At 44.5% G+C, this 12,660-nt stretch overlaps 1 protein-coding gene across 3 annotated transcripts in view; it reads left to right on the top strand.

Annotated features, from left to right (window-relative positions):
• The window catches only part of LOC135920148 (urease subunit alpha-like), a 107,792-nt gene that overhangs the window by 61,285 nt on the left and 33,847 nt on the right, over positions 1 to 12,660 (top strand). For all 3 annotated transcript variants that reach the window (XM_065454296.2, XM_065454304.2, XM_065454285.2), the window contains exons 13-14: positions 4,247 to 4,296; positions 10,598 to 10,670. In XM_065454296.2, coding sequence (XP_065310368.1) covers positions 4,247 to 4,296; positions 10,598 to 10,670 — 123 coding nt within the window. The remainder of the gene's footprint in view (positions 1 to 4,246; positions 4,297 to 10,597; positions 10,671 to 12,660) is intronic.

Genomic DNA, 12,660 nt, shown 5'->3' with positions numbered 1-12,660 from the left:
GGCAAATAAATGTGTTGCACAATCACAGATTCACAGAATCCTAGATCCCGCACCCATTCCATCCACTCCCCCGGATGTATCGCGCTCGATGCGCTTGCTCCCCGCTTTTCTCCTTTGCGCACACAAGACTGACTCATTCGTCGGCTCACCCATTCAACCCCCCACCCCCATGCTTTCACTCGTACATACGGCATGCGGCGCTCAGTCACGATGTTATTGGCCTTGGACTTTATACGAAACATGAGGGCGACGGCGATGGCAGGAATACGCCTGGCTTGTCCATATAGTTGCTATCACAATAGACAGAGTAGGCACATAGACAGAGTATCCGGCAACTGAAGCGTCCCGTGGCCTATTACTTTCCGCAAAAGAAGTAGTAACAAAATGGAACTTTCACCATGCGAAAATTCACTGCGCCGCAACAGTGTATTTTTTTTCCTTTTGTGAAGTGGGGGCACCAAAATGAAAAAACAAAAAAGAAAGTATGTGGCTGCAATCGAATGCTTATTTTGGGCACCTAGTGTAGCTGCCGAAGGAATAGCGAAGAAAACGTGAGACGCTTGGTCCACCGAGAACCATACGCTTACTGCTCGGTATCCTACACCGGTGAGACAAGGCTTTCCGGAGAGGTTGCGCTCAAGCGAGTGCGGTGCAATCCGCATATACATTATAGCATATCGCGAAAATGCATAGATAATGGCCATTGGGCGATTCTTCATGACCATGAGGTATTCTAAGTGAAAGCTTGTGCCCATGTGCACACCCTTCCAATCTTCTAGCGAACAATGAAGTGGGGACTGTTAACATGTTTCGCAGGGCTTTCCACCACTCCCTAGTCACTCTTGGGTACCTTTGTCTGATGCCAACCTCCAAGAGCACTGTGCAAAGAATGAAAAGTAAGAAAGGAGCAAAGGACATGGCACTAAACATATTACTCTTAATACCTCCGCTATTGCTAGGGCATATTCAAAAATGTTTGCCACTGTTAACAGCGGCAAACACAACCACTGTTAACAGTGGTGGCAATGTTCTGCATTAGAAGCTCTCTGTAGTTGCCTTTATTTTTCTTGCAAAAGCTTCAGCATTTTCAATATGCTACTAAATGTTGGCTAACTTAAATGCAAGCTAGCTCAGTGGCTCGATCTTGTGAGTGGGGGCTTTTGACATCTTTAAACAGAAGCCTGCTTCAGTCTTGGAACCAGCGGAGACCTGCATTTTTATTGAAACAAACTAAAAGGGCCCTGAACCACTCTTTATCGAAGTTGAGAAATGCATTTGAGGTTAAAATAGACTATTTCAGAAATACTTTGCTGCGAAAAGTACTTCATTTACTTCAGCAGAAGTGGAGTCATTGGAAATCAAGCACCTCCTTTGTAGTCCTTCCACTCCTTCTTCAATGACTTGCATTGCAAAGGCCTACTGAATGTCGCCTTGGCGCGTAGTTCAAATTTCATTTTGGATGTTCACGTAGATGCCTTCCTTCTGATTTTGGCACTTATGACGCACCAAATGCAGTTGTCCTCAGTGAGCCGCAATGTGCTGAGCCAACGGACTTGTCGTGGCACCCAGCGGCGGCTGCGGTATCTGCGCTACATAGTAGACTGTAGCTACATGCAATTTTAGTGCATATGCTTAGCATTTGCTTTGTGCACGGCAGTGCTTGAGTGTGCGCTCATGCTCATATGCTCCAGTCTGGCCATTCTACGTGATGCGGACTGGCTTTGTCCTGCACCAGTTTGACCGATGGATAGTAGCCACATCCAACCTGCATACTTTGAGGCACTATCAGTAGCTTAATACCAAGCAAAGCCTGCCAAGGTGTCTAACTAGAAGCGGCCAGGAATGAGCGCGCACTGGCAAGCATCTGTGTAGTCTGACCTTAAGTTTCCCGTGGTTCGAGGCTAGTTGAGTGTCGAAACTAATCGAAATTAGTGAGACCCGATATCTACGACACCGATAAGCTGGGTGGCCAAAGTTTCCTTCCTATGCAGGTGGCTGCAGCCGAGCATGAGGAGCCAATAGTCGGCTTCTTCCGAAAGTATGTAATTATTATCGAAATTCAAAACCAGCTTGTTGCTTACTTGAGGATGCTTAGTAAACTGCGTCAATAATTATACACAGTAACAGTGGGAAGAAGCGCACTGCTTCAAACACCCTTCTTGAGCTATGAGAGCTGTTGGCTAACAGCAGCTGCATATAGGAATCTGCTGTATTTTGAAATAAAGTATCCAGAAAAGAGTGAGGAGCAGGCTTCCGTTGAAAAGTGAGCGTTTGAGAAAAAGGTGACTTTGCGTTCCACTTGCAAGCTCCACACGCCATGCATGACTGCAAAACGTTTCTGAGATGTTCACAGCTGTGTACACTACCTCTGGACTGTTTCTTTTTCACCCCAAGCCTGTGGGGTGCTTCAGGACTTCTTTAAAGTAAGCTTTTGTATGTATTACTCTTCTGATTTGGCTCAGACTTTACAGCAGATCTGCAATTTCTGGTCAGCATTGTTAAATGAAACACTTAGAATCATTGTTTGCACGGGTCAGTCAGACACCCAATGAAGAACCATGCTTCTGATACATTCATCTAGCCACTTTTAAGTTCCCTCGCGGCGTGCTTTGCATTTGGCTCATTGGAAGACATTCATTTGGTTGGTCCATGGTGCCTCGCTCCATCTCAGAGTGCTTGGAGGTGCTTTCACCTCCATGCACTCCTATTTTGGCCTATAAAATTTGCGCCTCATATTATGTAAGGAAACGAGCAATTTCAGCTGAAATCTTCAGTTCCGGTTTCTGCACAGGTACTACCATCGTTTCTTTTCCTAACAAGGGGGGACGCCATCGCTATTGTATCATTTCCTCTGACAAGGGACTGTCTTCCAGTAGTGCAACCAGTGAGGACGACGGCAATGACTAAGTTGCGAATCATCATCACACAAAACGCTTTTGCTGAGTGCTTTCAGCGCAGGTGTCATCACCTCTATTGTCTTGTGTTTTTTGTTTGTGTTGTAGTTTGCTTTCGATGAAAATTTTCTTCACTTGTGCTATACGATAGTTATAAGTTTTTTCAGATTTTTCCTGTTCCCAAATATCAACTCTTACTATATTTGGATACGTATAATAAGTGGGTTTTTACAATTATCCCTCCACGAATCTTTTGTTTGTTCGGCGTTGCGCGGAGGCAAACAATTAGATGTGGACAGTGGAGGAAAGTTTCATTTCATGCCCTTTTCTAGTTGCTGGTGTAACCCATAGCTTTCACTGCATTGCATGGAGTTGGTGAGACGGACTACAAAAGCACAGCCGAAATCCGGCAGATTTCTGGTCATGTGACTGCTTCAACTTCTGTTATTGGCGCGTGTCTGAAGCAGCCATTGCAGAAGCAGTGCCAGATGTGCACCTTGCAAGTTTGTTTCCAACAGAATCAGTGCTGACACATTTCCACTTTCTGCCTCGCGATCGCACTGGCCAGTGGCTGAACATTCATCTGAGGCATGCTTTCTCTGGTTTGGATCCCGCGTGGGCTCTGCATTATTGCAATCTCAGTCACAGCACGACTGGAACGAATTGAATGTACTGTATGGGCAACTGTTAAAGGGAACATGCAGTAAGCATTCTGCCGAAGGATCGACATTTGGGCGAGTTGGTACTGGTTGAACACCTTGAAGGGGCAGCACAAAAAGACGATGACAGAAGGCAGGAACACACAGGACAGCGCTGATGCGCTGTCCTGTGTGTTCCTGCCTTCTGTCATCGTCTTTCTGCGCTGCCCCTTCAAGATGTTCAAGCATTCTGCCATTGATTATCGCTGAGATATGGCATGGAGGCCTACTAACAAGTTCTTTTTTTAAATTTATAAATGTATGTTCCATTGATTATATAGCCACTTCTTTCCAATAAAGGTGAAAAAAGGCTTAATCATACTGGCTTTATTATTGGTTAGGCATTCCATTTAACCATTTAATAGTGGGCCATACTGTACTATTAGTATATATACCTAACCATCACAGAAGTGTGTTGCTGTATAGCAATGAATTGGTCTCATAGCTGGTTGGCAAATAAAGATCTGTATAATTGTGGCAAGCAATGAATGTCAAGTGTTTCATTAAACAATGCTGATAAAAAGGAAATCAATTTGCTGAGTTATTCAAGCAAGGACAAAGCAGCAGTGAGTGCAAAATCTTTTATAGTTAGAGTGTAAACACAAGTTTCTCTACTGCATACTTATTTTAACTTGGGCATTTTCATTTTTTCAGAAACATGATGATGAGCACAGATAGCATGCCACTGAATTTTGGGTTCACAGGTAAGAGCTGTATGTCATTTCTTCGAGCTATGTTAGAATAGGCCAGGTGTATCATACTTAATATTTAGGGGTGATGTGCATGCCGTTGACACACCGACTGACACACGGCCATTGACATGTGACTGACAGATGGCCGTGTCACCGTCCTTGTGCGCAGCGCTCCTTTATTCTCAATTCTACACCCTCGCTGCTAATATAGCTTCGCTTGTTGCCGCACCTATCCGCCTTGCCCCCTCTCCCCTTTAGAAGAACCCTACCTATATATACTGTTCCGAGGAAAGCATGTCACCTTGAAAAAGACAAGTTCACTTGTCGAAACGTTCGCTTCCACGTTCACCTTGTTCTCATTTTGCTCATCGCTTAATATTGAGACAAGATTTAAGGGAAGCGTCTCCTTAGTGAGTTATGTGCACCGTCGTGAGTTTTGCAAGGGCGATGGGAGCTGCACATGCTTTATAAACGTTAACCTAAGGTAGTAAAGCTTATAATACTCAAGTAAGATCTCATTAATATGTACTCATTCAATAAGTAAATCCAGTTTGAATATACTGTAATCTTAATGAATCTTCTATCCTGTTGACATTGAACTTAATGTATTGGCTGACTGCTTAAGCAATAGTCATATACTGCATGCCAAATGGTTAAAGCATAGTATTTACTTAATTTTTCGGCACACACAAGCCTGGAATCAAGAAAATGTTGTGCACGTAGACCACAGATAGCGAATTTGTGGCGAACAGACTTTTCATGGACAGCAGCCCCCACCGATAGTGACTTCAAAACTTGATGGTTGTGACGAGTTTCCTGCTCCCATAGCTTCTGGCATTTTCACGTTGTTCACGACAGTGACTTGGAAGTGGGTGATGGCCCTGCCATTTCCAAAGCGGCGCATGCGTTCACTGTCATGAGGGCATTCGCACAGAAATGGGGCCTGATGGAGAAACTGGCTTGTTGCCTTGCCAAGTTTGAGGATGCCGATTCTTGCAAGGCCGCCACGGTGGCAAGTCTTTTTGCGGTCTACTCGCAAATAAAACTTATCTTCATGTGTATTTGAGTGAGAATTAAGATGTAGTTCTTTTCTTGCTGATAAGTTTATAGCCACTCATCTGCCATTGTTGCTTAATTAGTGCATACCTGATCCACATTCCCTGTCAACTGCATATTAACAAAGTTTTACTGTGCTTTGCAAGTGAAGACTCATGGTTCTCGCTGTTGCAAAATATGGCACAAGATGAAAACCTTTTACAGATTATCACCTGAATCTCTCTAAACTTTGAAATAAATGAGGAGAAATTAGGGAACCAAGGGGCCCAATATTGTTAGTCACAAGACTCGCAACCATATGAAGTTAACAGATGAAAAGGAAAGGAAGCAAAGGAAAACATAGGGGAAATTATTTGTTGTTTTAATTGACATGTGTAAATGATAATGTAAAATGAATTGAAAGTTGAGGAAAAAACAACTTGCCACCGTTGGGAGCTGAACTTGCATCCGTTGCAACTCACAGTGAAGCAGCTCCACTTGCTATTTTGGCTGCCATGCCTGCAATTATTTATCTGCATACTTTTCAGAAAAAATAGTGTTTCATTGGTTCCGGGAGCAAGCTAAATTAACCTGACAAACATTCCTCTACATTTTAGAACTGAAGCTTAGGGTTCTGGTCTGGATGGCCATGTATGATCGCTAATTTAATGTGAAGCAATGTTATTATTCTCGTAGATAATATAGTTCCCATTTCACTTACAGTGAGAGCAGTAGAATTACAGCAAAAAGCACACTGGCTCACTGAGTTCTTTGCGGTGGTGGGAGATGTTTTGGCCAGACTGGGAAATTACCAACAGCAAGAATGAGTATGCTTACCGCTCATTGTGTGCTAATAGGCACTTTTCTCGACATAGTGGGATGTAGTGTGTTAAGGTGCATTAAAATGAGCAAGGAGAAATGAAATTATGACGGAAGTGTAAAGCTCATTGTCATCACTAATGGAACAGTATGTTGTTCTTTGTTCAAAGTTTCTATGTAACAGCTGCAGTTTAATGGACATTCCACATTTGATGTCATGGCCAGGTGTGCTGCTGACTAGCACTCCTAAGGATAGATTACAAATATATATGTAGTGCATAACAACGCATACTTGGGGGCGTGATGATTCAAAGTTTTAAATTTTTCCACTACAGTAAAACTGCAGTGTTCTGCAGTTTCCTGCAGTAACTGCAGAACTGCAATTAAACTGCAGTTTCCTGCAGTAAAACTGCAGGAAACTGCAGTGCACTGCAGTGTTCTGGTTATTGTCTTCTTCACTATGGTGTTGTCCTTGTTAGCACAAAACAAATTGTAAACATATACGTAGAGGGAGAGAGAGAAACTTATTTACAGAAAGGTAGAGAGGTCGGTCCCAGTTGTAGCTTGCTCTGGCCTGCTACCATGCACTGGGAAAGGGGGGCAGGAAAGGAAATTGGGAATGAATGATGATAATAAGAGAAGGATGTGCACATTTAAAAGTTCACTATGTGCGGCATCTCTAAAGCCACTTGTGGAAAGGCTATAGCTGCTCTTGTAATCAGGGCTGCACTGTTTATCAGGCCAAGGACCAATAACAATCTCATCATTTTTGATGTGTGCAATCAAAGAGACCAGTTTCTGTCATTCTCACGTGTACGCAGGGCAAATACAAAACATGTGCGCAAGTGTTTCTGGCACCAGACAGTATTCACAATTTGGACCAATGTCACTGCAAATTAAGAGGTGTGTATAATGCCTGGTGAATGCAACACCACATCAAACTTGCTGTACCATACATGTTTCATTTTGTTCAAGCTTATGAGGCATAGGGAACTTCATTTCTAGGTCCTAGTTACGCAATTGCCTCTGGTGTCAACCTGGTAGGGTCCAGTGCTCAAATGTAGAGTTGTGTATGACACAACGAGGCAAGGTGTTCGTGTCTGTTTGTAAGAACTCAATACGTACTTCAGAGGCATTGTTTAAAGCTATTTTTACTTCAGCTTCTGCCTGCTCATTCCTGATAATTTGCAGTGTGCCGATATCCACTGAAAGGTGAAAGTGTGGCCATTTCTTTTCGCAAGTTCGAGGAGCTCTGTGATTTCTAGAGCTAAGGTATAATATGGGTCTTGTCTCATGATGCAAACGGTGGTTTGAAGAGCTGGCTTAGCATCGCAGAATACTGTCCATGTGCAAAGAGGCTCCCTGGAGAGAAATCAAAGTGCTTCTTAGATTGAAACACGTTCTGCAGTACAGTGGAAACCCGGTTATACATCCCCCCGCTTTGCGACGACCCGGGTTTTATGACGGATTAGCGCAGTCCCGGCGAAGTCCCCATAAAAGCAGTGCATTAAAAACCCCGGTTATCCGACGCAATTTTACGCCTGACCCGCGTCATACGACGACCCTCGCGAAGTGCGGGACGAAACAGCGAATGAAAGAGAAGTGCCGCGGGTCTCTTTCCTTGCTCCATCTCTCCACATGTGGAGCACTTGATACAGCTCGACCGGTTCGCTCCGGCGCAGCTTTCTTTCCTGCCTCGTCTCATCGTTCGTTTCTCTCTCCCCACCAGCAGCCGCCCGCGATGCTCGCTGTGCTAAAATAGCGCCTTTTCTTCTCCACAATCACTTTCTCCCTCTCTTCTCGGCAGTGTTGCCTCTCGTCTCATTGGGGAAGCGTTTCTCTCCTTCCAGTTTCCCTGCAGCAGATCGCCGACAAGGTAGCACGGAGAGGCCTAGGTTTATCGCACATGTTCTTCGTCATGACCCTAGCAACCAGCGTTCAGCGGAGATTTTGAGTTGTGTGGAGCAATGTGACGCATGATGTACCGAAAGCGGACAGTTCTGCCGCTCTGCGATAAGCTGAATATTATCGAGGAAGCAGAAAAGTGGCATGGAGCCATGACAGCCAGCATTGCCCGGGACCTTAAGATACCCGAATCTTCACTTAAGGCGATCCTGGCAAACAAAGCGGTGATATTGCAGAATGCCAACAAGTTCGGGCTCAAAAGAAGGACAGCATGAGAAGTTAGAAAAAGTTTTCGTCAAGTGGCGGCATCAAGCACAGAGCTCTGCGATCAACATTGACGGCACCATTCTAAAGGAAAAGGCGAACCTTCTGGCATTGCGCCTGGGCATTGACCACTTTCAGGCATCGAATGGGTGGCTGGATCGCTTTAAAAAACGAAATAGGATTGTGTACAGCCATTCCTGCGGAGAAAGCACTTCCGTGGACGTTTCGACGGTGAACGAGTGGATGGAGTCACTGCCGGAGATGTTTGCTGCGTACAAGCCCTGCAACCTTTTCAACACCGATGAGAGCGGTATTTTTCACTATTTGCAGCCTGAGCAAACCCTTGTGTTTAAGGGTGACAGCTGTCACGGTGGCACGTGTAGTAAAGAGCATGTGACGGCACTATTCTGTGCTAACGAGGACGGTTCCGAGAGGCTGCCTGTCTTCCTGGATGCCGGCATCATTAAGTGTGTCAAGCAAGGGTACCGGAAGTGGTTAGTGCAGCGTCAACTGGCTGCTATGGAGCACAGCGAGATGGAAAAAAAGATCACTGCGCTCGACGCCATGCATTCTATTACCAGTTCGGGGAACGCAGTGTCGCGAAGCACAATCGCTAACTCGTTCAAGCATTGTGGCTTTAAGCGAGATACTGCCTCCTCTGCTGGGGACGCAACAACCTCGATGCTGCTCGAGGCCGATGCAGGCTTCACCGACGACGATTTCGAGGGTTTAAACCTCACCACGACCTTCACTGAGTACGTGGAGGCCGATGACAATGTTGCGATCTGCGGTGAGGGGTCGCTGGATGATGCCATTGAGGATGCTTTGTCTAGTGCCGACACCGCTGCGACATCGGACGAGGACAACGACGACGCCACAGATGCCGTGCCTGTGCCTACCACGTTTGCCGAGGTGCTACGGCACATAGGCGGCATCCGGAACTTCTTCCGTTCACATGACGCTGCAGAGGACCTCCTTTTGGACGTTGCCCAACTCGAGCGAAAGCTCTTGGTTCACAGATCAAACAAGGTCCAAAAGAAACTTACCACCTTTTTTTAAAGTTCACGCCGGCTGGTGGGAATTGCGGCAGTGGGCAGTGGAGTGTCGTAAAGGTTCATTTGAATAGAGCATGATTGGTACCTGTACTGCAGCATTAATTCTTATCGCATTTACTTTTTTGGTAATTTGGGTTTCCAAGCCCTGCAGAGTATGTTAGTAGTTTACATTGAAGTTTCTCGTAAATTCATCGTGTGAAATAAGTTGTATTTTTATAGGCATAATTTATGTTCCGATTTTACAACGGCCACAGTTTACGACGCTTTTTCGTGGTCCCGAGAAAGTCATATAATTGGGTTTCCACTGCAGTTGATATTGACTTTTGGTATATCTTAAACCATTGAGAGATGATCATTTGCAGGTTGATAAAAGCTGCAGTGAAGGCACGTGGCATTACATATCCATTGATATACACGTGCACGGTACTGCCACAGATTGTATAGATGCGAAATAGCGTTAATTCAGTCCAAGAGATGGAACATAGAACTTCAGGTCTAACCAAAGGTTGAGGTAGGACCCATGGAGGTATTCTGAAAATACTTGCAGGAGAGAATCTTGATGGTAGAATGTACTCATGGCGCAATATAGTCCTCTAAAAGCTGCAGCCAGGCTGGGTGGCAGGGAGGGATGACAGGGGGTGATGCCGGTATTGGGCTAACAAGCAAAGGTACACTCGAAGAGTCTGAAAGTGCATATACGTACTGATAGGACAAGCACAAGCTTCCACTATTTTTACATTTGTGGATGTGAAGCATGGTAGGCTCAAGCATACACAAGAAAGTAGATGGAGGGACAGCCACTGCCATAGCTCAGTTAGTAAAACACTGCACATATCATATGGAGGCTGTGGGTTTGGTTCCTACCAGCAAAAGTTGTCTTTTCTTCCACATGCATTCCCCCCCCCCCCCTTTTTTTAATTAAAATGAGGAATATGAAGCTTATTGTAAATTTAACAACCAGTTATAATTATTTCTACCGTTCAATAATAATGACACCTCATTCCACCAATTCCTTTCTTGTCTTCATTGTCACTTGGTTTCGCAAGGTCGTTACTAAACCTCAAGCTCCTCATTTTTTCCAATACATTCAAATTAGCGTTGGATGTAGACAAAGCGTGTGCGTTTCATACCTGCTGGATTACTTGATTTCACCAGAGTTGCCTTCTTTTGTGGAATTTTGTGAGTAATTTGTGTGCTTGTGCAGTCGAGTTTAATGTCATCTTTGTGCCTTTCAGGCAAAGGAAACACTTCGTACACTGAAGGCCTTGCACCTGAGCTCGTATCTCAAGTGGAAGCTGGTGCAATGGGGTGAGTAAATACCAACAGTTCAAGGAGCTGCCAGCAATTAAAGCAAAGAAAAATGTGACACAGTAAAAGCTCTTCAAGCATCTGTCAGAAAAAATGTTGCAACGTATGCTGATTTAATATTCAATGCCAGAAAATTCCAAAGTGTGAGGGCTGAGAAAGGGGCTGTCATTTTACCAAATTTAGTACGTGAATCCTTATTGCCCATCCTTGTGGAAATATTGGTGGCATACATGCCAGTGATTCCTAATTGAGAAGCCAAGCTGATATAAAAGGGGTCCTGAACCGCCCCTCAGGCTTCGTGAATAAACATAGTCCACGGATAACACATGCTGCTGTGAACATCTCAGCCAATTTTGCAGTCATGCGCTGCACGTGGAGCTCACAAGTGGAGCGGGAAGTCACCTTTCTCTCAGGTGCTGTCTTTTCAACAGAAGCCTGGTCTTCATTTTTTTCTGGATGCTTCATTTTGTAATATAGCAGATTCCCATACGTGACTGTTATTGGCTAATAGCTGACATCAATCAAGAAGGATGTTTGGATCAGTACGCTTTTTTCTACTGTTACTATTTATATTTATTGATGTAGTTTAATAAACGGGCTGAAGTAAGCAAAAATCTGCTTTCGAATTTCGATAATGATAACGTATTTCTGGAAGATGCCGTGGTCAGCTGCAGCCGCTCACATAGGAATTAAACTTTGACCACCCTGCTTATTGGTGTCGTACTCGTTGAATCTCGCTAATTTCATATAGTTTTGAATGCTCAACTAGTCTCGAACCACGCGAAACTTAAGGTCCGATCACACACACGCTTGCCAGCGTATGCTCGCTCCTGGCCGCTCCTGGTTAGACACCTTGGCAGACTATTGATAGAGCTTCAAAATGTGCAAGTTGGATGTGGCTACTGTCTGTCAGTCAAGCTGCTGCAGGACAAAGCCGATCTGCACCATATAGCAAGGCCAGACTGCAGCATATGAGCGCGAGCATGCACTCAGGTCCTGTTGTGTGTGAAGCAAATGCTGTGCATACATGCTACAGCTGCATGTAGCTGTGGCCTGCTATGTAGTGTAGATACTGTGGCCACTGCAGGGTGCCACGATGAGTCCACTGGCTGAGTGCGCTGTGGCTTGCTGAGGACAACAGTGTTTGGCTTACATTTAGCGTGTTGTAGGTGCCAAAATTGGAAGTAGTGGTGTCTACATTAACATCTAAAATGAAATTTGAACGGCACGCCACGGTGATGTTCAATAGGCGGAGTGCTGTGGGCATGCCCTGCTCTGCCGTAGCCTTAACAGTGCAAGGCATTGAAGGAGCAGAAGCACTGTGAAAGAAGCGTTTGATTGCCAATGACTCAGCTTCTGATGAACACATCAAAGTACTTTTTGTGGCAAAGTATTTCTGAAATAGCCTATTTTAACTTCAAATGCATTTCTCCACTTTGATAAAAAGTGGTTCAGGGCCCATTTAGGGTAACAGGACCAACACCACTTTCCATACATCTAAATGCATCATACTTTTACAAGGTGAACATATTGCATGAGGCATTATGAGGGCAAAAGTTCATCTTTAATCTTAATTGAGGAGTGATGCATACGTGTTATACTCACTGTAGGAGCATGTGTGTGCGTGCATGTGTATGTGTGTGTGTTTATGTATTTATATATATATCTTTTGGATTATCCATGATCCATGATTTCAGGCCATTCTTTGAGGGAAACAAGATCCTAGACAGCTACTAAAGCAGCATACTCTTGTTCTAGATGTGCTTGAGGAAAGCAAGGCCTAAGTGCATACCTACACCATTCTACCGTAGAAAATTGTGTTGCAGTGTTGGCTGCACAATGGTCTTAGCTTGAAGTCAGTATGTAGTACCTTCAGTCAAAATTCATTATGCACACCACATGTTTTCTTTCTATAGAAAAACTTGCGATTTTCAGCCTAACAACACTCCTGTGTACTCCACTCTAAGTGTGGACAATAGACAAAGTACAG

Source organism: Dermacentor albipictus, chromosome 2, assembly GCF_038994185.2.
Source record: "Dermacentor albipictus isolate Rhodes 1998 colony chromosome 2, USDA_Dalb.pri_finalv2, whole genome shotgun sequence".
Lineage (NCBI taxonomy): Eukaryota > Metazoa > Arthropoda > Arachnida > Ixodida > Ixodidae > Dermacentor > Dermacentor albipictus.
The sequence above is the reverse complement of the archived record's forward strand: the minus strand, read 5'-3'. Positions and strand labels throughout refer to the sequence as shown.